Source organism: Moesziomyces antarcticus, assembly GCF_000747765.1.
Source record: "Moesziomyces antarcticus DNA, scaffold: scaffold_v10003, strain JCM 10317, whole genome shotgun sequence".
NCBI lineage: Eukaryota > Fungi > Basidiomycota > Ustilaginomycetes > Ustilaginales > Ustilaginaceae > Moesziomyces > Moesziomyces antarcticus.
The window spans coordinates 534,694-557,103 of record NW_014639007.1 but is presented as its reverse complement, the minus strand read 5'-3'; the positions used below and the strand labels follow the sequence as shown (position 1 = coordinate 557,103).

At 61.8% G+C, this 22,410-nt stretch overlaps 10 protein-coding genes across 10 annotated transcripts; 6 read left to right on the top strand and 4 right to left on the bottom strand.

The window, feature by feature from the left end:
- Positions 1-257: 257 nt before the first annotated feature.
- On the top strand, positions 258-1,745 carry PAN0_003d1672 (calcium-dependent phosphotriesterase; the record flags this gene model as incomplete). Its single annotated transcript, XM_014802630.1, has 1 exon — positions 258-1,745. The coding sequence occupies one exon, from the start codon at positions 258-260 to the stop codon at positions 1,743-1,745; it is 1,488 nt and encodes a 495-aa protein (XP_014658116.1).
- A 343-nt stretch (positions 1,746-2,088) lies between these two features.
- On the bottom strand, positions 2,089-3,090 carry PAN0_003c1671 (uncharacterized protein; the record flags this gene model as incomplete). Its single annotated transcript, XM_014802629.1, has 1 exon — positions 2,089-3,090. One exon carries the CDS (start codon positions 3,088-3,090, stop codon positions 2,089-2,091), a length of 1,002 nt encoding a protein of 333 aa, XP_014658115.1.
- Positions 3,091-3,360: 270 nt separating this feature from the next.
- On the top strand, positions 3,361-3,981 carry PAN0_003d1670 (uncharacterized protein; the record flags this gene model as incomplete). Its single annotated transcript, XM_014802628.1, has 2 exons — positions 3,361-3,508; positions 3,812-3,981. The coding sequence occupies 2 exons, from the start codon at positions 3,361-3,363 to the stop codon at positions 3,979-3,981; spliced, it is 318 nt and encodes a 105-aa protein (XP_014658114.1).
- A 467-nt stretch (positions 3,982-4,448) lies between these two features.
- On the bottom strand, positions 4,449-4,781 carry PAN0_003c1669 (peptidylprolyl isomerase; the record flags this gene model as incomplete). The annotated part of the gene is made up of 1 exon (XM_014802627.1): positions 4,449-4,781. The coding sequence occupies one exon, from the start codon at positions 4,779-4,781 to the stop codon at positions 4,449-4,451; it is 333 nt and encodes a 110-aa protein (XP_014658113.1).
- An 807-nt stretch (positions 4,782-5,588) lies between these two features.
- PAN0_003d1668 (Tim21-like mitochondrial-like) lies at positions 5,589-6,917 on the top strand (the record flags this gene model as incomplete). Its single annotated transcript, XM_014802626.1, has 1 exon — positions 5,589-6,917. The coding sequence occupies one exon, from the start codon at positions 5,589-5,591 to the stop codon at positions 6,915-6,917; it is 1,329 nt and encodes a 442-aa protein (XP_014658112.1).
- Positions 6,918-8,220: 1,303 nt separating this feature from the next.
- On the top strand, positions 8,221-8,922 carry PAN0_003d1667 (uncharacterized protein; the record flags this gene model as incomplete). The annotated part of the gene is made up of 1 exon (XM_014802625.1): positions 8,221-8,922. The coding sequence occupies one exon, from the start codon at positions 8,221-8,223 to the stop codon at positions 8,920-8,922; it is 702 nt and encodes a 233-aa protein (XP_014658111.1).
- Positions 8,923-9,324: 402 nt separating this feature from the next.
- Positions 9,325-9,840, bottom strand: PAN0_003c1666 (BET1 protein; the record flags this gene model as incomplete). The annotated part of the gene is made up of 1 exon (XM_014802624.1): positions 9,325-9,840. One exon carries the CDS (start codon positions 9,838-9,840, stop codon positions 9,325-9,327), a length of 516 nt encoding a protein of 171 aa, XP_014658110.1.
- An 834-nt stretch (positions 9,841-10,674) lies between these two features.
- Positions 10,675-12,816, top strand: PAN0_003d1665 (citrate synthase; the record flags this gene model as incomplete). The annotated part of the gene is made up of 3 exons (XM_014802623.1): positions 10,675-10,680; positions 11,024-11,666; positions 11,759-12,816. 3 exons carry the CDS (start codon positions 10,675-10,677, stop codon positions 12,814-12,816), a joined length of 1,707 nt encoding a protein of 568 aa, XP_014658109.1.
- A 502-nt stretch (positions 12,817-13,318) lies between these two features.
- On the top strand, positions 13,319-14,854 carry PAN0_003d1664 (WD40 repeat-like protein; the record flags this gene model as incomplete). Its single annotated transcript, XM_014802622.1, has 1 exon — positions 13,319-14,854. The coding sequence occupies one exon, from the start codon at positions 13,319-13,321 to the stop codon at positions 14,852-14,854; it is 1,536 nt and encodes a 511-aa protein (XP_014658108.1).
- A 781-nt stretch (positions 14,855-15,635) lies between these two features.
- On the bottom strand, positions 15,636-22,004 carry PAN0_003c1663 (protein prenylyltransferase; the record flags this gene model as incomplete). The annotated part of the gene is made up of 1 exon (XM_014802621.1): positions 15,636-22,004. One exon carries the CDS (start codon positions 22,002-22,004, stop codon positions 15,636-15,638), a length of 6,369 nt encoding a protein of 2,122 aa, XP_014658107.1.
- Positions 22,005-22,410: the final 406 nt, after the last annotated feature.

The window sequence follows — 22,410 nt, the reverse complement described above, 5'->3', positions numbered from 1 at the left end:
TCTTGATGCTCGAGTGGGTTATGCAGGTGGTGCCGTGCGCGCCGAGGGGGCCTACTTTGAGGACATCGGACGAACAGTGTGCGGCGAGGTAGAGGGGAGTAGCTTGTGCTGAGGTCAGGGGTGTTTTGGGTATCGAGGGATAATGGAGGGTGGTCTGAGCACGCCCTCGCGCGTGGGCTCGACAATTGAGCCTAAACGCTCGATGCGAAGGGTTGCTTCCTTGCGGCCATCTAGCAACTTGCGGCTGTGGACGAGCGATGCCGTTTGCGTACCTTCGCAAGCAGCGGGAATCCGCCTCTCTGCACGGGGGCACTGCCCCACGCGGGGTGTCGCTTGGCAAAGCGCTTCGAATCGCACTGGTGGCGGTAGTGCTGGTGCCTTTGGCGCTATGGCTTCCGTGGGTGCACTCGGCACTTGGACCATCTGGTCTGCCCGACCATTGGGTACGATCCTCATCGGGGCTGGAGACAGAGTGTGGGACGGTGACGCACGATGGGGCGGCGCTGATGTATTGCGAAGACATCGAGGCGATCCCGGGGACGAGCACGGTGCTGGTTAGCTGTGACGCCAACCGGCCACGATGGAACACCGTCATGGGACCCCTGACCGATCCTACGCCAAGGGGAACATTGTATGCTTACTCGATAAACGGGTCCAAGGAAGCGATGCCTGTGGAGTTGGCAGGCTATCCACGAGAAAAGGACTTCCACCCGCTGGGCATGTCGATGTTCAAGGGTAGCAACGGGACGAGGCTGTTTGTGGTCAACCACGCGCGCGATCTTAGCACAATCGAAGTGTTTGATCTTCTGCACGAGGAGGGTSGGTGGGTAGCAAAGTGGGTGCGCGATGTGGTGCACGTAGTTGCCACACACACGCCCAACTCGATCCACGCGCTGTCATCCACCTCGTTTGTGGTCACCAACGACCACCTCTTTGCACGTCGACCCGGCCCACTTGCACACACACTTGCACTGCTACACCGTCTGCTCCTCGGCACGTATGACGAGCACCGCAGCGATGCACTCACATGGACGTTGCTTCAGGTCGCCAAGGTGTTGACCCACCGAGGGGTGGCTGCACGCCTTGCGCAGATCGAAACCCTCCTCGGCCTCCCGCTTGGCTGGGTGGCTTTTGTTGACCTCACCACAGTCGAGGCGCATATCCTCGCACGAGGCATCCCGTTTGCAAATGGCGTTACCGTCACGCCCGACAACAAGCTCGCGGTGGCTGCCACCACCTACCCCGGCATCTACTTCTACTCCTACTCGCCACCGCTTTCCTCCTCCAGCCCACTCCACTTGCACACTAAGCTTCACCTCCCCTTCCGCGTGGATAATCTCGCCCTCTCTGTAACCCCCTCCCCTTCTCCCCGCGGTGATGTATGGGGAGGACGGGTGTTGTTGGCAACGGGACATCCGGCGCCATTGAAGCTCATGGCCATGTCGCGCAATGTGACCAACCGTGCTCCGAGCTGGAGTGTAGCCATCACTCCCTTCATCGGCGCGAACGAGTGGGAGGACAAGGAAGCCCCGCTCCCAACCCACCGCTTTGTGCTCAGCCACAATCCCGCCTGGTCAATTCGAACCCTCTTCCAATCCAACGCCTCCCCCACCCCCAATCGGCCAAGTCTCGCTTCGAGCGCAAGCACCTTCTATAAGCCCTACGACCACAATCCCCTCGCAGGCACCTTGCTCGTCTCCGGTCTATACGATTCCCTCCTCCAATGCTCCAATGTCTCCACCTAAACCCTCGCCTTCCTTGGATGAAGGGCAATCACAAAACAGCGAACAAGGAACCATTACTACACATTGACGAGCGAAAAAAAAAACAGCGGGCATGAGAACGAAAAGCAAAGGCGAGCGTTGACAAGGTCGCGCGCGCGCGCGAGAGCGCCAGCAACAAAGCGCGCTCGTCGACGCCAACGAGCCCCTTTGAACGACAAAAGACGAAGCGAAAGCAGAAAAAGTTTCCAAGGACCCTCCCCAGCCTCTAGACCGGGGAGGCGTCCAGTCGAAAGGTCAGGACGCGCGGGATGTCCAGCGTCCCGCCACGTCCTCACCCTATCCGACACAATAGCACCGACCGACTTTAGAGCGCCACGAGAGCGACGACAGCTGCCGCGGCGAAGCTTGCCAGCGCCACGACGCCCGACCTCGCCGCGACGCCGGGGGCGCTGCTGGCGACGGCGGCAAAGCCGGTGGTGTTGGCGATCTTGTTGACCTGGACCACAAAGTCGTTTCCGCAGTTGGACTTGGCGGCCTTGTAGATGTCGCTCTGGGGCGCGAGGATCTCGGAGGTCCTGAGGCCGATGGCGTAGGGGATCGAGGTCTCGAACTTGATGTACGAGGCGAGAATGAGCTGTGTGCACTGCGAGCACAGGATGCTCTTGGGGCTGCTCGACGAGATGAAGAGGAAGGCGGCGTTGGTGTTGGGCGTGGCCGACGAGTCGGTCGCGTTGGTGAGGCCGGTGATGGTGTCGGTGGACGAGGTGGACTGCCTCTTGACGAGCTCCTCGGCATCCTCTTCATCCCACTCTTCGTCGTCATCCTCGTCGTCGGCGTCGGCATCGAGGCTTCGACGCGACGGGGTGGTGGCGGCGACGCGCTGGGAGGTGGCCGCCGCTTTGGCGATGGTCTTGAGGCAGTAGTCTGCGTTCTTGTCCTTTGCACAGATCGAGTTGACGAGCGGGGTGATCATGTAGAGGTTGTCGTACATCGCCTGCACCTGCGTGTTTTTCGACTGGAGGTCGGTGTGGCAGTTTTGCCAGAACTGGTCGAGGCGTGCGCGGATGATGTTGGGGTCGCAGCCGGTGTCGGCGGAGCAGAGCTCGGTGAGCGTCGAGTCGAGCTGTGTGGACGAGTCGGTGGCGTTGGACGAGTAGATGCGCGTAGCCTGGAGGAGCGGCTTGGTGCAGGCGTCGAGCTGGGTGTCCGAGTTGAGCGTCGAGAGGAACGACGAGCAGGATGCCGAGACGTTGGTGGGGATGGCCGACGCGTTGGTCGCCTGAGCAGCCACCTGGGCTGCCGAGGGCGCGAGAACGAGCAGCACCGCCGCAAGCGACGACGCAGCAGAGAAGGCGAACGACTTCATGGTGCGGATGTTGAAGAGGCACAAAAGAACGTAGCGTACGTGGAGTCGAATGCGTGTACGAAAAGAAGGGGAGGATCCAAGCGAATGTAGAAGGGCCGGGGAAGTTGGAGAGCGAGAGTGGAGTGGGAATGGGCTTGGCGCCGTGTGGGTCGAGAGGAGGGAGGCAAGAAGGGGGGAAGCCAATTGCGATGGTGTTGCGGAGCCAAAGAGGATGGCGTTGAGACGACGCAACGTCGATCGCGCGGCGTGGGCTCTGCTTTCCCTCCAGGAATGGCCACCACAGCCGAGCGCGCCTTTCGACACTCGAGAGCCGCTTGGCTTCATCTCGCCTCCTCGGCGCGGATCAAAGGCAAAGGCACGAGACCTGGACCCGAAGCCTTACCTTCATCAAAGGGCCAACAGACGCGTGTCCGAGGCAGTGAGGCACTCGGGCAGTCTAGCCAGGAACTCGGCGAGAGAAAAGGCGAGGCGCATTTTGGAAATTTTCCAAGCTGCAGCAGAGAGTGTTCAAGTGTGTGTTTTGGATTTTGCATCTCAGACGCGCCTCCCGAGCCCTCTGAGATTCCGCCAGGGTCCGAGGGGCGACGCTGTCGATCCGCCAGCGCAAGAGAGAGAGAAAAGGGGAGGGCTCGCATGCATGCTTGTTGCCGATCCTCTCTCTCTCTCTCTCTTTCCCCTTTTCTCACTCGGCTCAGTTACTAGTCGGCGGGCTGCACGCCAGTGTCGTCGGGATGCCAAGGCCCTTTGGCTCGAGCAGGTGAGCAAGCGGCTGCACCCCACGTCTCCAGCATGCACAGAGATTCGATTTCGCTGCAGCCGGCTGCAGCTGCTACTCTCTCGGCCGCTACAAACGATCCCATCCTCACCAGCGTAGCCGACGGCGCTGCATGACCTTCTCCCCTCACCGCTTCACCATCGTTCTGCACTAGCATTTAATGAACTGGATTGCAAACCACGCGTGGGCTTCTACATTAACGTACGACGGCGTGCTCTGATAGCTGGCCGACATGTGTACATGTGGCAACTGGTGACTGCCCAAGACGTGAAAGAGGTGCGCAGCTATAGGTCAACCTCTTGCCAAGCGAGGAGCGGCCGAAGCTCCAATCGGCTGGGTCAGTTGCTGGTGCTTTGCACGCTTGTCTGGTCGTCTGCTTCTTGATCGTGAGGGATTCTTCCATCAACGGGGGGCGGCGCCTCGCGCGTGGTGTCGTTGATCAGACCGGAGCGATCTAACCAATCGTCAGGAGGTCGAGCCAAGTCGGGGAGATAGGCATGGCTTGTAGAAGCAAGGGAGATGCGGTTTAGGTGCTGCGATGATAGTCGGGCTTGCGACTTGCAGGGTCTCCATGGCAGCACGACTAGTGGACATCGACGGTCAGCTCCTTTTCGAGGATGAACTTGCCCTCCTTGTACTTTTCGGCCGCCACGTACGCCTTGTCGTACTTCCAGCCGAGCGTGGTCTTGCACTTTGCGCAGCTGATGTCGCGCACCGTATGCAGGCCCGTGGTCATGTGGCGGTCCTCGGCGTCGCCCAGGCTGATGTTGGCCACCGAGTCGAATAGGTATGCGCGGCCGTGCTGCCCGTTGAACGCGCGGCTCACCAGGTTCTCGATGGTGGTCAGGTGCGTCTTGCACTCTTTGCATCCAAAGATGCGCTGGCTGCACAGGTACTGCTTGTGCGTCATGCCCATCTGGCCGAGTATACCCTCGTTGCCCGGGAGCAAGGCGCAATGGCGAGTAGCGAGGGTTCAATCAAGGCGGCCACCTCACTGAAGCAGCTGGCTGTTCAAATCGAATGCGAGGCGGTAATCGAGATACCCGTTTGAGGTTGATGGGTGGATTGGAAGCTGGACGTCAAGATGGTGAAGCTCAGCCGACAAGACGGCCTAGATAAAGTCGAAGCGCCTCAGCTGCCGCACCAAGGCTTTGCGTGATGTGGAGCTCGTGCGTCGGCTCAGCCGAGTGTAGAGCGGCACTTTGCACCTCGAGCTCGTGCTTTTGATTATCTCTCCCACTCGTGACGCATGCTTCTTTGACTTGCTCTTCCCCTCCGCTCGTCCCACGGTCATCACGCGCTCCAGCGTGACTATAGTATAGCCTGGTCAGTGCTTTCCATCCGAGCCTTCCAAGTAACTTGGGGCGGGTTGGCTGACCAGCTGCACGTTGCGGTGGCTCTATGCACTCTCGCACAGCTCACTCAGGGTCCTCCTGCAGCCTTTTTTTTGGKGGGAGAGAGCGCGCGGCGGGATCGGGACTCAGCCACGCCGTTGGCCAAAATTGGGCCGCTCAGACCACTTCCCCGCCTCTGCCGAAAAAGTGGAGTGGCTCAAGCCGGCCGAAAATGGCAAGTCGACAGCAACTCGGCTTTCGGAGAGGAAAAGAAGGCGGTCTCCACTCGGCGCATCGTCTGGAAAAAGATTGGACTCAACGACCAGAGGCTTCCCTTTCTCCGCTTGGCAGACGCACACACGACCACTAAAGGTGCACACTCTCAAGCCATGGCTGTAGCACATCCGCTCACAGCGCTTGCGCCGTCCATCCGACTGCTCGGTGTAGCGGTGGCCGGACCCGCCGCGGCTTCGACTCGGCTCGCATTTGCAACATCCGCCTCGTCGTGCGGCTTGCGGGCCTTGCACAGCTCGAGCAAGAGGCGCCAGTCCAAGGGCAAGTCCAGCTCAGAAGATCTCAAGGCATCCAAGGCGGCCTTCACGCAGCGACAGATCCTGAACGAGCTGCGTGCCAGTTCGTCGTCGTCGTCGTCATCGTCGTCTGCGCTGCAGTCCAAGCCTCGAGTGCGCGTCAATGCCACGGCCGAGGCGGCGCTCGATGCGGCATCTGGGTCGCGTGGTGGCGGAATCCCGCTCGGCATGGCAGGACTCTCAGTGGGAGGAGGGGGATTCGGCTCGGAGCCTACGCTGATCGATCGAGCCACTGGCCAGGGCAAGCCGTGGTCGCAGCTCAAGACGGGCCAGAAGGTAGCGCGTGCGACGGTGCAGTCGTCGCGCACCATGCTCATTATCGGCGGAGGCGCACTCACGTTTGTGCTTGTATACGCGCTCACCAGCGAGCTCTTCGCCAAGAACAGTCCGACGGTCATCTACGCCGACGCGTGCAAGCGTGTGCAGACGAGCGCCGAGATCGCGAGCCATCTGCTCACGCCGTACCGCTTCCGCACCTCGCCCAGCGCCACGGGCAGCAGCGACTTTTCGCCGCTCAACCCGCCGTCGGTCAAGGACAGGAGGAGGTCGCGCTCGGTGCCCAGCGTGAGCTTCACCGACGAACGCACGCGCGAGGAAAAGATGCTGCTGCGCTTCTGGATCAGTGCGCGCGACAAGACCGAGGAATGGTCGTGGTGGGACTCGGCGCGCTACGAGGTGGTCGAGGCCGGCAAGTGGGTCGGCCGCAAGGTTACCGAGGGCGGCGAGTGGGTGGGCGAGCAGCTTGGGCTTGAGCTCGGAGCGGACCAAGACGAGCCCCACCACTCGGACCCTTCCAGCGCGACTGCTTCAGCCACGGCGAAGACCAGCGCAGAGGCATCGGACAATGTCTTGTCTCGTACGTGGAATTCGGCCTTGGGCGGACTCGGCAATGTGATGCGGAGCTCCACCGAGGCGATCACGTCGACGCTCGTCTCGCCTTCGTCGGCCACGACCCGTCGCCATGCTGAACCGGGTACATGGTCGTCTGGCGAGGTGCACGCCGAGCTGGTCAAGGACGCCGACGGCACGTTGCAGTACCGGGCGCTCTTTGTCGATATCCCCAGCTCGGCGGCGGTTACGCGTCAGCGTGTGTGGATCGTACGCAAGCTCGGCGAGGTTCAGCGATAAGCCTCCTCGCACACCAAAATGCATACTGTATGCAATCGAGGCGTACGATTCTTCTAGCGAAGTGCTCGACTGTGGATGCGAGTTGTTTGCGGCGTCATCGTGCGAGCTATGTCCGGTCGGTGTCTTGAGCTGCATCCTGCACCTACGGCGAGTTGAAACAAGTTGGCGAGAGAAAAAAAAAAAAAAGGTGGTACGAAAAAGTGAGGAAAAGTGCGCTTGCAGCTCGCTTCAGCACGATGCGGGGCTTAGACTGTGGACGATCGGCGTGCTCGATTCGGGTCATTCTTCGTTCACGCACAGATGTGCAAACAAAGGGCCCATAGACCCGGACCGCACGGTGGAACGCTTCTAGCAGCGAATGTGGTGCTTTGTGGGGGAGGGACAGGGGCCATCGGAGAGGTCGGTGCGCGATGCGTGTTGGTTTCACCTGCTCTGCATTTTTGCCGAGTCGACATGTCACCCCACGCCTCTCTTTTTTTCGCGGCTCTAGAGCTGTGCTGGCAGTTTGGGATGCACGTCAGGCGCGTTGAAATGCGCATGCGCTGTGACTCTTGCATTCCTCACCCCCCTGCTCGACCGTCATGCTGCTTCCTGCGCATACAACGGCGTCTTTGGCACGAGATCCGCTCGAAAAAGCATGCCTTCCCCCCGTCCGCCCATGCAGCCAGCCAGAACGCACAGAGATGGCAATTGAAACACCGGCAGCACATCGCGAATGGTTGCGGGGGTGCAAGGTGCATGCCAAACGGCACCACCGCTCGGCCCCCCTCCCCAGCTCTATTGTTCCCGCTGAGATCCCAGCGGATGGTGCGTTGTCTAGCGATGCTTCTAGCTTGCCTGTCAGCTCGCTAGCGACGTTATGCCGCCGACATGTCCCAATGCCGCACGTTGGCGCCGCACCATGCCGCACTGTGCCGCGTTGGCCTGCCGACTCTGACCCGCGCTCCGACAACCCCCTGAGGTTGTGGCGTGTCGATCAGGAACCCACGATCCCGCTCTCCACGCGTTCTCGTCCCGGGCCAGCGGTGTACAGGGCAGTGCGCTGTACCGCCCAGGCAAGCCACAGAAGAGGCGCTCGTGTGTCATGCCGGGGTTTCTGGTGTTGCTCTGGCGGCTGCTTTGGTTTTTGAGCATCTTGCTATGCCAATCTTTACAACCACCATCTGCCCCCCTCCTCTCCTCTCTAACGCCCCCACCTTCCTTGCTTCCCCTTTCTCGTCGTGTCTCCCCATCGATCGTCACCACTGGCTCTGTTTGACACGCTCTCTGTTCCAGACCCCATCCAAGCCTCAGCCCGACAAACATGGTTCGACCTACACTGCTGCGAGCCATCCTGGCCACGTTTGCGCTTGTCGCCATTGGCGCTGCTGCATCTTCGGACGCACCTGCCTCCTCTGCAGCCCCTGCGGTGTCCGCTGTACCCGATCTGGACGACGACGGCCAGCCTCTGCAGTTCATCAACTCGGTGGTGGGTGATGACGACGATGACGACTACACGCCCGCGCAGCTGGCGGCGCGTTCGGAGCTTCGACGCTCCAAGCATCACCACAAGCACTCTTCGCGCAAGTCGACGGCGTCGCGCAAGCTGTTCACCATCGGCCCGGCACAGACCGACTCGATGTGGTCGCGCAACGTGCAGATCACCTGGTACGCTTCCAACGACCTCAAGAATCCGCAGTGCGGCAATGGCGGCGGAAGCTGGCAGCCCGAGAACAGCTGCCACATCGGCGCCGTCGTCAAGGGCTGGAACGACGGCCCGCAGTGCGGCGAGTTCGTCAAGCTGTGCAACAAGGAGGCCGACAACCACTGCGTCACCGTCAGGGTCATCGACAAGTGCGCCGGGTGTGGAGAGGATCATGTCGACCTCACCAAGTCGGCATTCAAGAAGCTCAGCCCCAGCGGAAGCTTGACCGAGGGAAGGATCAAGGGCCTCAAGATGTACAGGACCAAGACGCCGAACCCCTGGGACCTCGCCCTGTTCGGCCCCAAGCTGCTCCAGGGATGATCGAGCCGAACTTACACTTGGCCCGCATCAACCGATCCCTGATTGGCATGGGTCTCTACCCTCTTTTGGTCTTATTGGCCCGCTTGGAAGAATGCGCAGGGAGGTAGGAGGATACTGGATTGTCCTCGTGCACTTGTCCGCGCTGCTGCTGTTTCGCTTCGTTTCGTTTGTGCTGCTGCCTAGTCGCAAGCCTGCATCCTTTCCCATCCCACCTTTTTTTTTGCAATCTGGATTCGCAACCACCCGAATGCTTGTGCACAGCTTGGTTGAATGCGAATGCTTGATTGATACCGATACAAATACACTGAGCTCGAAGGGAACATCATCTTCGCCACCACCACAAGAAGACCTGACTCCACGCCAAAGCAAAGTAAAAAGGTCAGTTGCGGAATCTCACCTGCGTTATCGGCAAGTTGGGCTTACAAAGATCCAGGTGACAAAGAGGAGAAACAGCATCATGTTGCAGAACCACCCGCCCTGTCGTTTGGCCATCTTGTTCATGCGCTTGAAGGTGCCGCCCAAGAAGGCCGAAGTATTATCGAATGCCTCGCCCAGCACGCCCAGATCCTTGGTACTTTCTCGCACCTCGGTGCCGATGTTGAGGGTGATTTCCTTGAGCATGGACACGCGTGCGGTGAGACCATCGAGACGCTGGTCGTTCTGCTCCTCGAGATCCTCCGCCGTGCGTGTGGCAGTGTAGTTCGAGGTGGCCCGGCCGAGGATGCTGTCGCCATGCGGTTCCTTCTTGGGCGCACCGACAAAGTCGGAGCTGTTGTACGTGGGGGGCGTTGACGAGGTCGAGGGGTACGACGAGTCGTACGGCGACGACGATCGGTAGGCGGACAGCGAGGATGAGGTCGGATAGGCTCCGCCTGCGAGCAAGGCGTGCCGGTCCGTACCGCCTGTGCGCCGATTCATCGTGGCGAGATGCAGGGCTGCGACAGACGATGGTCAAGACCAGCAAGGCGCAACGAGGTGCACCGAGGTGTGGGATTCACTTCGGCTCTCGGACTGCATCGACGTGGCCCCCGCACCCAAACCCCCCACCTTTCAAATGACAAAGCCTTACCTGATCCTAAATTCACCTGTGTAGAGACTCTGGGTGTAACATCCAGAAAATAAGCCGCCTTCGGATCAATTCGGAGCAGCGCTCAACGCCGCGGCTCTTGACAGCATTCAGCAGGCTGAGCCGATGCAAAGGAGCGAGGTAGGATGTCCCGCACGGTCGGAAGTCCGGCTAGCTTGCTCGCCGGGCTCGTCCTCTTCTCACACGTCAATCATCCGCCGCGCCGGTCAACCTGGGCGTAATTGCGAGACTGTGCTGCGATGCGAAGATGTCCACGCTGGCCAACTTGGATGATTCTGGAGTTGTCAAATTGCCTGATGTGCGTGTCTGCGTGCGCTTTGCGTATGAGCCTGTCGCTCATGGATGTCAACGAGGATGGGCGCGGTGTAGCGGCGTCGAAGAATAGGCTTGGCTTGGGCCGGAGTGTCCGTCGAATCAGCCGGTTGATCCGAAAAGCAGAGCGAGGAAATCTCTGGCCGGCCAGCGCTACTTTCCGATTCATGCACGCCTGGCGCCCTCCGGAAGATTTTTGGGGCGGAGAGACTTCGCGACCGCTCACCGAGGACTCAAGACGATCAACACCATTGATTCGCCTACGAACTGATCACACTGTTCTGACTCTTACTGAGGCTCAAGAGACGAAAATGAGTCGCAATGACAATGTGGCTCTCTTTCGCCACCGCAAGATGGACGTATGCTGGGCGAGGTTGGTGCGGCGCACTCGGGCGTGAAATCCGATATCGATTGAACCGCGCTCTGCTGGCGGACGCTGAAAAAAGACAGGCGCAGCTAGATATTCAGATCACACGCGTGTTGGGGAGCTGCCTTTTTTCGAAATCCCTTCTTTTCTGGCTGTTCTTCTCGATGGGCCCGGGCAGAAGAAGCTGCCTCCACCGATCTCGGCAGCAGGCGGCCCTTCCGTGTGGGCGCGGAGACCGGCCGATTTTTCAACGTCACTCGCTCTCGGCGGCGCGGCTCGAAGATCGCTGCGTGTTGCCGGCCTGCCCCTCCCCCAAGCTTTTTTTTCTTTTCAAGCTTGGCTGGGCGGGTGGTGCCTCGTGCGCTTTCAGCAGAGCCAGCGCAATTTTCGCGCCCGTTTCTTCGGCAGCGCTCCAATCCGGGCCTGCCTCGGAGGCACTGGGCCGTCGTCCTTCGCCCATCGCCCGTCGTCGTCGTCACATCGGCATCCCCAGCCCGCGCACGCGCGCCCAGAGTCTCCCTCCAATCGTCGTCGGCCCTTCCACCCTCTCCTTCTCCTCCTCCTCCTCCACCACCACCATCTCTCTCCATCCTTGTCCCCTTCCCGCAAAGATGCTGTCCCTCACCGTTCCCCGCCTCGCCCTCCGCGCAGCCGCCCCCTCGCGCCAGTTCGCCGCCGCGGCTGGCGTCGGCGCCGTCCGCTACGCCTCCACCAAGACGCTCAAGGACGCCGTCGCAGAGATCATCCCCGCCAAGCAGGAGCAGCTCAAGAAGCTCAAGGCCGAGCACGGCGAGTCCAAGCTCGGCGAGATCCAGCTCCAGCACCTCCTCGGCGGCATGCGCGGCCTCAAGGTCATGCTCTGGGAGGGCTCCGTCCTCGACTCCGAGACCGGCATCACCTTCCACGGAAAGTCCATCCCCGACTCCCAGAAGGTCCTCCCCACCGCCGCCGACCTCGGCCTGAACGGCAACGAGATCCGTGAGTTTTTTTGACCTACTTTGACGCTAAGTGTACAATTTTGACGGCCGAAACTGACCCCCAGCTTTGACTCTGATCGCTCGCGCACACAGTCCCCGAGTCCATGCTCTGGCTCCTGCTCACCGGCAACGTCCCCTCCAAGGAGGAGGTCAAGGGCCTCTCGGCTGAGCTCGCCGCCAAGGGCGCTCTGCCCGCCCACGTGGAGAAGATCATCGACTCGTTCCCCAAGACGCTCCACCCCATGACGCAGTTCGCCGCCGCCGTCGCTGCGCTCAACCACGACAGCAAGTTCGCCGCCGCGTACGCCAAGGGCATCAAGAAGACCGAGTACTGGGCCCCCGTGCTTGAGGACTCGATCGACCTCATCGCCAAGCTCCCCGCCGTGGCCGCGCGCATCTACTACAACGTCTTTGGCCGCGGTGACGGCAAGCAGGCCATCGACTCGGGCCTCGACCTCATCGGCAACTACTCCAAGATGATCGGCTACGGCGACAACCAGGGCATGACCGACTACCTGCGTCTCTACATTGCCATCCACGGCGACCACGAGGGCGGCAACGTCTCGGCGCACACGGCCCACCTGGTCGGCTCGGCGCTCTCGGACCCCTACCTCTCCTACTCGGCCGCGCTGCTCGGTCTCGCTGGCCCGCTGCACGGCCTTGCCAACCAGGAGGTGCTCGGCTGGGCGCTTGCCATGCAGGAGGCCGTCGGCGAGAACGCCTCGGACGAGCAGATCAAGGAGTACCTCTGGTCGACGCTCAAGTCCGGCCGTGTGGTGCCCGGTTACGGCCACGCCGTTCTGCGCCAGCCCGACCCGCGCTTCACCGCGCTGAGCAAGTTCTGCGACACGCGCCCCGAGCTGCGCGACTCGCCGATTGTGCAGCTGGTGCAGAAGGTGTCGCAGGTGGCGCCCGGCGTGCTCAAGGAGCACGGCAAGACCAAGAACCCCTTCCCCAACGTCGACGCCGCCTCGGGCTGCGTGCTGTACCAGTACGGCCTCACCGAGTTCACCTACTACACGGTCATCTTTGGTATCTCGCGTGCCATCGGCGCGCTGCCCCAGCTCGTCGCCGACCGATACCTCGGCATGCCCATCGAGCGCCCCAAGTCCATGTCCATGGACTCGCTCGAGGCTTTCCTCAAGAAGTAAGTGCATACTTGCCACCTCGCGTAGAGGATTCATGCTTGCTTCTTCCAAGAGGCTTGTTGTAATCAGCTTTGAAACCAAAAGATCCACCTTTCGTCGCTTGTCCGTCTCGATGTGTGCGACGGAGTTTGGGTAAGAGGAGCGTGGAAAGGCGTGTGTGTGGTGCTGTGTGGGCGATTGATGCCTTTGGTCGTATCAAAGCGTAGCGCGATGAGCACTTGGTAACACACAACCGGATAAGACCTTGATACCCTGCGAATTGGTTCATGTTCGCAACTGAGCCTCGGTCAGCGGAACTCGCAGTGGGTCCATGATCTTTGGACCATGCTGTAGGGTTACGATGCTCAGCAGCAGCCTTTCAAAGTGTCCCCGCGGCGTTACGCTTTGGCACGAGGAGAGGAACATTTTTTCCGCGCGGTAAGAAGGAACGCGTGGGGAGACCAACACTAATTTGCTTCGCATTTAGCACTGTTGCTCTCTCTCTTCCACACACCATTGCTCGACAATGCAGGCGACGACGAACGCATCACTGTTCCAGACCTCGTACTCGGAGGCGTTGGGTGTGTACCGCTCTCGCAAAGCCGTCCACACCTCTGGCATCTCCGACCCCTCGACGTGGGGGCGATACGGCCACGCGATCCAGCTGAATCCTCGCTTCGAGTCGGCGGTGGTACGAGACGCCGCGCAGCTGGCTGAAGAAGGCGCGGGCGCAGACGGGGGGCCGTACCGCGTTCTTGCTCTGCGCGTAACGACGCATTCCGATGGAGCGTGGATATGGACGGCGGAGGCGGGTGGGGTGGTTCGACAGCTGGATGCCGAATCCGCACAGCAGGTGCAAGTCTTCCGCGGCGCCAAAGCTCCCATCCCCGCATTTGACTTTATCAACACTGCGAAGGGGGAGCTGTTGGTGACGGGATCGTGGGATCGAGCAATTCGCGTGTACTCCACCAAAGATGCGCAGCTCGTGGCCGAGGTCAAGGATGCAAGTGCGGACTTTATCAAGGCGATCCATGTGTTTTGCTCAGCTGGTCGTACGTGGATCGCAGCAGCGGGGAGCGATAAGAGCATCATGCTGTACGATGCCACCCCACTCGCAACTCGGGGGCAGGGGGGGCTGAAGTGCGTGCACAAGTACGCCGTGCACACTCGACCGATCAATGCGCTCGGCTCGCTGACGGCGCTGGATGGCACGACGTACTTGTATTCGGCCGATTCGATGGGCAGGATTGTCGAGTCGGTCGTATCGACGTCGTTGCGTCTGGAGCCCGTGCGCGAGATGACGGGTTTCAGCACGGCCGTATACTCGATCCACACCAACTGGAGGCGCGTGTCGGAAGACACCATCGGTAGCGCGGATGGGTGGCTTGGCGAGGTGCGCGAGGACGAGGATGGGGAGCGGTACCGTCTGGCTGCGCAAGTCTGGGCTGCATCGGGCGACAAATCTGCTGCTTCCTACATGCTTTCCCCTTCGCTCCAACGTTCGGCGCCAAAAGCCACTCGCACTATGCCACCGGTGGGAACACAACCGCCACTCCACCAGGCATCCAGACTCGAGCACGCGGACTTTGTCAAGACCGTCCTTCCCATCGGCGCCCTCCTTCCCCCCTCTTACCCGCTGGCTGACGACCTCGCCAATGCCGTGGTCACTGCCGGTGCAGACGAGCACATCCACATCCACCCCGACCCCTCCTCACCCACAAGGAGCGCGGAAGGCCATTGGCACGAAGTCACCGCACTCGCCGCATGGATCCGCCACCCTACCTCCGCACCCACGGCTGCACAAAGCCTACCCGAAGCTAGGGGGACGGAAGTATGGATCGTCTCCGCGGGCTTGGATGGCTCTGTGCGGAGGTGGAATTTGGCAGCATTGGTAAAGGTGGGGAAACCGGAGTTGGTCGCGCCGAAAGCGGATTCGAGAGAGGCAGGACAGTGGGACCAGAATTCGCTCCCGCCAAAGCCGACCAAGACGCTCAGGAACGATAGCACAATGACCGCAGAGGAGGAGGCTGAACTTGCCGAGCTTATGAGCGATGACGAGTAGTAATCCTATTTCCATGCGCAGTGGGAGCCATTCAGCGAGTGATAGCGTGTGCTGGCGCTGGACAGAATAGTGCATGTTGCATTGAGCGCACCTGGCAAAGGCCCACGATAAGAACAATGCCATGCGAGCGCCGAATTGAACGGTGCCGCTCGTCGGTTTTTGACGCGCATGCTGCAAGCCGCTCATCGCACTGTCAAGAGCCTCCAACGGTCCACTCTGAATGAAACGCAGTGTGCCAGATCGTACCAAACCTCAATCGCACTTGACGCCCACGCTCACTTCACCGTCTCTACCGCCCTCGTGTGACGCACTCGCACACCCAGCTCACCACGCTTTCCCCAACGCCCCAACGCCCCATTGTGCACATCGCAAACAAAGTTGCCTGTCAGACCTACCGCACGCACTCACCCTCGCAGCCTAGCTCGGTCAGCTCCAGTTCACATTGAGGTGCGTGCGACGCTCGGCCGGACGATGCCCAAGCCGCCGCATCATGCGTGCGCCTCAATTCATCCGTCGGCATCACTGCAAACACATCATCCTTTCTCAAGGTGTGCATTGAAAAAGTCGCATCGACATGCGGCGACATATCGCCCGCAGCTCATCAAGATTTGAGAAAGTCGCATTGGCACACCATCTACACATCACGCACCCAGATGCGGCCGCTACGGGCGAGGTGCTGGCCAAACGGCGACGAGCGCAACGGTCTCAGGCGTGACAAGTCGCATTGGTACGCGGCTACCGATCACGCACGCAGCCCATCGTGCTTTGCGAGGAGAGGCGGCTACAGATCGCGCACCCAGATGTGGCCGCTGCGCGCGAGGCGCTGGCCGAGCGGCGACGCCGGATCGAGCGCGGCGGCCTCGGGCGTGTCCTCGGCATCCACGCCGAGCACCCAGCGCATCCACGCCTCCTCGTAGCCCTTTTCCAGATCGCGCGTCCACTGGCGCGTGTCGAACAGCGCCGACTGCGTCTCGCGCGTCGCAAACAGCCGGCGCCGCAGCCTCGCCAGCCCGCCGTCCATCGCGGCGCGCCGCGTCACTGCACCGGGATACTCGGCTGAGGCAGGCAGCCGCATCGTGCGCCGCGGCGGGATGCTGGCCGCCAGCACAGGGTCCGTCGAGGCGTTGGCGTCCGAGTGCTTGGCGGCTTCCGCCAGCGACACGCCCGTCGGCGCCGGTGCGGGCGAACCGGGAAGTACAGAGGCCGGTCGTGCCCGTTTCGCCGCCGCGGCATCTGCGCCCGCCTCATCTTGGCCGCTCGCTCCAGCTTGCTGTCCAGTCGAGCTTGCTGCGTGCGATGTCGACGAGGCGGTGGACGTCGTGCCATGGGTCGGTGGCACTGTTTGTTCCGGTGCTGCACCTCGCGAAGCTTGCGGCGCCGAGGCGACCGCCACACCAGACGAATGCGGTTGGGCCGCCACGCTCTTCGGATCCGCCTCGAGGTCGCTTGCGAAGCGCTCCCTGCGCTCGTCCACGGCCGGCTCGATCTCGCGCCCCTGATCGTCCAGATAGACGTACTGGAGCGACTCGGCCAACTGCACTGCGCGCTGCTCGTACTCGCGCTCGCTGTGCACCGTCATCTCGTCGCCAAAGCCCGTCGCATGCACGATGGACGCGGCGACGCGCGAGCACATCTTGTGCATGTGCCTCGGCCACGTCAGCACGGGCGTCGCCGACCACAGGATGTCGGCCGCCGTCGTGTGCGCGTTGCACTCGGTCGTGTCCAGGAACAGGTCGGCGATGCGCCCGCGGTGGATGTGGATGTGCTTGGGCGCCACGTCGGTGAAGATGACGCGCGCAGCCACGTCGTCGCCCGCGTACTGCCTCGCCTCGCGCAGCAGGTGGTGCTCGCCCGCCGCGGGAAAGCGCAGCAGCCACAGGATCGACTTGGGCACGCGCTTCAGGATGCGCAGCCACAGCCTGAACAGCATCGGGTCGCACTTGTAAAGCTGGTTGAAGTCGGCAAAGATGACATAGTCGTCTGGCAGCTTCGGGAACAGCTCGCGCCGCATCGCGTACCGCTTGAGCTCTTCGCTCGCCCATAGCTGCTCTTCCGTCGGCGTCGATGCAGCGCCGCCCCCACGGCTCTCGGCTGCCTGGCTGGCCACATCGATGGTCTCGGTCGGCACGCTTTCCCGGAAGCCCTGCTTGTGGTCGTTGACAAAGTACGTGTGAGGCATGTAGACAAAGCGGTCGGGATACACCCACTCGTCCGAGGCCTCTTCGGGATCGAGGTCGGCCAGCAGATCCGTCGGACGCTGCTCCATCGCCGTCCCGGATGCGCCTGCAGCAAGCTTAAGCTGGCGCCATCGGTCGACGCTCGTCATCTCGGGCGGGCATACGATCGGGTCCGCCACCACCCAGTCTGTCCAGCGCGAGGCCATGCTTCCGGCGAAGCCCATAAACTCCATCTGCACGGGACAGGGCCGTGCGGCGAAGATCTCGTTGCGTGCGCCCTTGGTGTAGCCGTTGAGGTTCATGAGCACGTGGATGTTGTCCATCACGATGCGCTCCACCACCTGCTGGTTCGACCACGCGGATACGTCGAGGAAGTGCTGAGCCTCGCGCTCGATCTTCTGGCGGTACGGGCTTCCGTCCGAGGGCGTGGTAGCATAGAGGTAGACGTTGAAGCGCGACAGATCGTGAAATCCAAATACGGACTGCATCAGATGCGCGAGCGGGTGGTTGTTGAAGTCCGACGAGACGTAGCCGATGTTGATCTTGGGCGCTGGTGGCGACGGCGGCGGGTAGACCACGTCGGGAACCCACATTTGCGTCAGCGTGCTCTGCGAGATCCTCAGAGCATTGCGATGGCAGATCAGACGGATCTGTCGCGGCGAGAGCGGATAGGTAAATGTGTGGAACGGCAGCACCGTGGGTACGGCAGGCGTGACCAGGCACGACGGCAGCTTCGGTCGCGCATAGTTGGTGGCGATGTTCTGCGCCGATGTCACACGCGGCAGCTCGGTCGCTGCCCGAAGCACGCCAGCGCCGTACGCATCCACGTACCACCGCCGCTGGGATCGGCGCATCATCCTCTCGACCAGCTGGATCAGGTAGCCGCCCTCGCACACGTTGTTGGCCACACGATCGAAGCCAGGCTGGTAGAACATCTCGAGTCGCTGCCTCCAAATTTGGGGAGCTGCGTCCCGGGTGTCGCCCATCGCGTCGATGATCGCACGGACCCAGACCTCCAATGGACCAGCCAGCTGAAACGCGCCGGCTCCGTATTGACAACCGTCTCTCAGCTGCTTGGAGACGAGCTCGGAGACGTTCGTCATCCATCCGCTCGGTCCTTCCGAGCCGACGTTGTTTCTGGTCCTGCTGCCAGCACTCGTGCTTTCCGATGCATGCTTGTCGATGTACACTTCTGTCCAGTCGCAGACCGCCAGAAGCGCATTGACGAGCCCACAGAGCGCCTCGGGAAAGTGCGGATTGACGCGCACGGCGCGGCGATAGTACGTGACCGAGTCCTGCGTGCGTCCTTGGTCCTTGATGGCGTTGCCGAGATTGGCCAGCGCCACATCGAAGTCCGGGTTGCACTCGACGGCCTTGAGGTACATCTTGATCGCTTCGTTGAGATGGCCGAGGTCCTTGAGCAGGGAGCCGAGATTGGTGTAGATGTGCGGATGCTTGGGGTCGAGCTGCAGGCCTTGTGTGTAGTACTGCATTGCGAGCGCCTGTCCATTGAGCTGCTGCGGCTGACCTGCCGCATTGATCACTGTGGTGACCACGGGAATGGAAGAGAGCAGGATGCCCAGGTTGTTGCACGTCGATGCCGACGGATGCAACGAGATGGAGAGATAGTACAGAGGCAGGAGCAACGACGTCGAAGGCGGGATGCCGCCCAGTGTCAACGCGCCGTGCGGACCGGCCATCGGACTCGCCGTCGCATCCTGGAACAGCTTGGCGAGGGTCAGCAGGATGGTCGAAGTCGTCTGTGCAGCCTGCTTCTGCGCCTGCTGTAGGACGGCCGGGTTCTGAGGCTTGCTGCTACTCGGAGGACGCGCAAGTGCCGGGAGGCAGCCCGCCGTCTCTGCGAAGATGACCTTGCACAGCTGCGTCGCAGCTTCCGGTAAGAGCAGAAGCATGGGTAATTGGCCGTTGCCGAGCCGCAGCAGCGTGCTGACCAGAACATCGCCAGACAGCTTGACCAGTGCGAGAATGCCGCCCGGACAGATGCGGCTGAACGATCCGCTCGTCAAGATGGCAGCATGCTCCGGATTGGCCGGGTCGATACCCATAGCTACGGCCACTTCGAGAGCCGCCGCCGCTGCCGCGGTGCCGGGAAGCATGGCGCCCATCGACAGCAGCCCGACGGCGCATGCGGCAACGATGAAGTCGCGCAGCCCGTACCGAGTCGATTCGTTCGGAGACAGAACCACTTCGACTGCTTTTTGGTATTCGGCGGCTGCAGGCACGGTGCCCAGCTCGGGCAGTACGAATTTGAGGTTACCCTTGGCGTAAAAGAGGTTCTGAAGGCGAGGCGTTTGCGTAAGCGGCAGACTGGGCGGAAGGTAGAGCGGCAACGACGCGCCCGGTGCGTTCTGCTGCCCGACGACGTGTGCCTCGACATGTTCGCAGAGCTGAAGCGCCTCCTTGAATCTCGGCTGGGATGCAGGCTGTACTTCGCCTCCGACCTGCGGGCCCGCTTTCGCGTTGGATACGGCAGGGTTGGCGGAGCACATGACGCCCAGCAGATTCTCATAGGCATCCCAGTAGCCTGGACGCAAGCGGATGGCCCTCCACCACCAGCTCTCGGCCTCTTGGTAGCGGCCGAGCGCTCTCAAGGTAGTACCGATGTTGCTCATGCTCTCGACGTAGTTGGGATCGATGCGGAGGATGAGGTTGTTGTACCAGAGCGAGCCTGCGTAATTGTCGGCAGCGTAGTACGCGCAGGAGAGGAGCAGAAGCGTCGGGAGGTGCTCGGGATGGAGCTTGTGCAGCGTATGCAGCAGCGGCAGGAGCGTAGGATGCAGCTTATCGGTGCCCTTGAGCGTACCATTCGCCTGCGGAGGCCCTTGTGTGTAGAGGTTGTGGGCGTACTGAAGCAGCTGGTCGCGCACCTCGGGAGACGAGACGTCGTGGCCAGCAGCATTCGAAGCGGCGCTGAGCAGCTCTACGGGATCACGGGCACCATCACGAAGCGTGGGCGTCTGGACCGGAGGTGCCATGCCGTTGAATGCGCCTACTCCCACAGCACCATCTTCCGGCTTGTGAGCATATGCCTCTTGCTTACCCTGCGGCTCGACGCTCTCGACTTTATGCTTTTGCGCTGCGCGCGCATCTTGGCCAGCATCGGTGCGGCTCTCTTTGGCAGGAGGCTGCGCATAGTGCGCCTGGGCTAAGTTCTCGTTGTGCAGGCGGGTGTAGTATCCCTCTGCGAGCGCCTGTAGCTGCGTGCGGTAGTGGCTGGCAAAGTCGGGCGGGAAGAAGCGTGTTGCCTGCTCTGGACGACGCAACTGATCTGAAGCTGGTTCTTGGTCGGCCGGCTGCTGCTTGTCGCTGTCGCGACCATCGTGCAGGTCGCGGTGGACTGCACGCTGAATGAGGTGGATCTGGCGCTGTTCGAGCGCCTTGCGAGCTTGTGCTTGCGCGTGCGGCCCGTCGAGACCTGCCCAAGCGCGGAGCTGGCCCGCAATCGCCTCTTGTTCCGAGGCGGAGAGCGGGCGCCAGGTGGTTGAATGCGACGTGCCGCCTGGTGTCGAGGCGATGCTGGTGAGTGCGGCTGTGGCGTAGGCTGCAGCGGTGGCGAGGGTCGAGTATTCGTCCTTGGTGAAGTCGCGGTAGGTAGGCTGGAAGAGCATCTCGCCTTCTTCGTCCTCGTCGCCCAGCTCTGCCGAGCTGCTGCCCTCTGGTACGGATTCGAGTTTGGAGGCAGAGCGGGCGTTCGTGCCCGGCGCTGATGGCGGCGGGCCCTCGCCCACGGTGATGGCTTTGGCGCGTCTCTCTTCGGGCACCTCGGAGACGGGCACCCACCATCCTGCTCTTGCCGTTCCGCCGGGGGTCTGGACCACCTGAAAGGGGTAGGGGAAGGGCGACATGACGTTGGGCTCAAAGTCGTTGGCCGTGTCGGTGGAGTCTGTGGAGCTGATGGAGGCGGTGGACAGATGGCGTGCGGCCGGCCTTGCGCGGGAGTTTTTGCGGCGAAAGGAGGGCGATGGGGGCGGCGGCAGCATCTGCAATGGAGGGTTGGGCATCAAGGGCATGCTCGGGACGCCCGAGAGGCTGAAGCCCATGTGAGGGTTGGTAGCATCCCAGTAGCGCGCCGAGGCGGTGATGCTTCTCCCGAAAGACTGTTCGATGCCTTGAGAGGGCATTTCGATGTGGCTGAGGCCGAGGAAGCGGAGGTATTCGGTGATGGAGGAGGCGTCCGCATAGGCGTCGAGGGTGTTTGAGGAGGAGGCGTTTGTATGTGAGCCAGATGGCTGTGGCGTCGCTGAGCTTGTAGAGCGGATAGAGCCATGCAAGCTCGAAGCGACGTTGCCAGCTCGACCCGGAGCAGCTGAATCAGTAGCGCTGTGCGCGTCCTGGGTGAAGGCTGCAGCAGTCCTCAAAGCCATCTGGGTGCGCCACTGTGTCTGCGCCTCGCGAGCTGCGGCCTGAGCGGCGATGCGACCCATCTGAGCCTCGGCATCTGCTGGATCCGAGGGATGAAGCGACGTATCTCCAGCCGAGCTCGGCGGCCCGGCAGCGGAGTGAGGCTGCGATGGCGGATGTGTGGATCTGGTGATCTGGCTCTCGAGGGTGGAAGCGATGTGTGCGCTCATGGCGGCCGAGTAGCCGGCTGAATCGGACCAGTTGCGAGTCATTGGCGTGGACTGCAGGTCGGAGGGATCGATGGCGGACTCGTTGAAGGAGAGAGCGGCTGCCGACGCCTGTGCCTTTGCCTGGTTGAGGAGCGCCGAGCTGACTGCCTGGAGACCCTCTGCGCCGGAGCTTGCCTGCGCGGCCATGGCTGAGGCGGCTCGAAGCATGTCGTTGGCGGTGGCGGTGGTGGCCATGCTGCCCAGCGAAGACCTGCGCTGGGATGGCAGTGTGTCGGCGAGATGGGTGGCAGAGGCGAGCTGCTCCGACCCCCTGCGATACGCTGCGACGCCGGCGGCAGCGTCCATGTCCGCAGCGAAGGAGCTGGCTGGAAGGTTGGGCATGATGTGCGTGCGCCTCGGAGCCGAGTCAGGAGGTTAGGCGGGCATCGAATATCGAGGGGAAAGGATGGCGAGAATATATACAGAGGGAGTGTGGGAGATGATGACGGTGAGGGAGGTGAAGAGTCGAGGCGGTGCTTTTGAGTGGCATCCGATCAGACGAGTCCCACCGCCATGTCCCTCGAGCTCGAGAGCGACAGGGTCCATCGACTGGCCACGCGCTCGTCATCCGAATGCGCGGCATCCGACGCTCATCCATAAGCTCGCTCGCGCATCCATGCAAAGCGTGATTCACCCAGTCGGCAAGTCCGCCTTCTGGTTGCGCATCCTCCACACACGCTCTAAATTGGCACACCGCCGCCTGTGCATCACCTCACCTCACGCGCTCGCCTCGTCTTCCGATGCACGC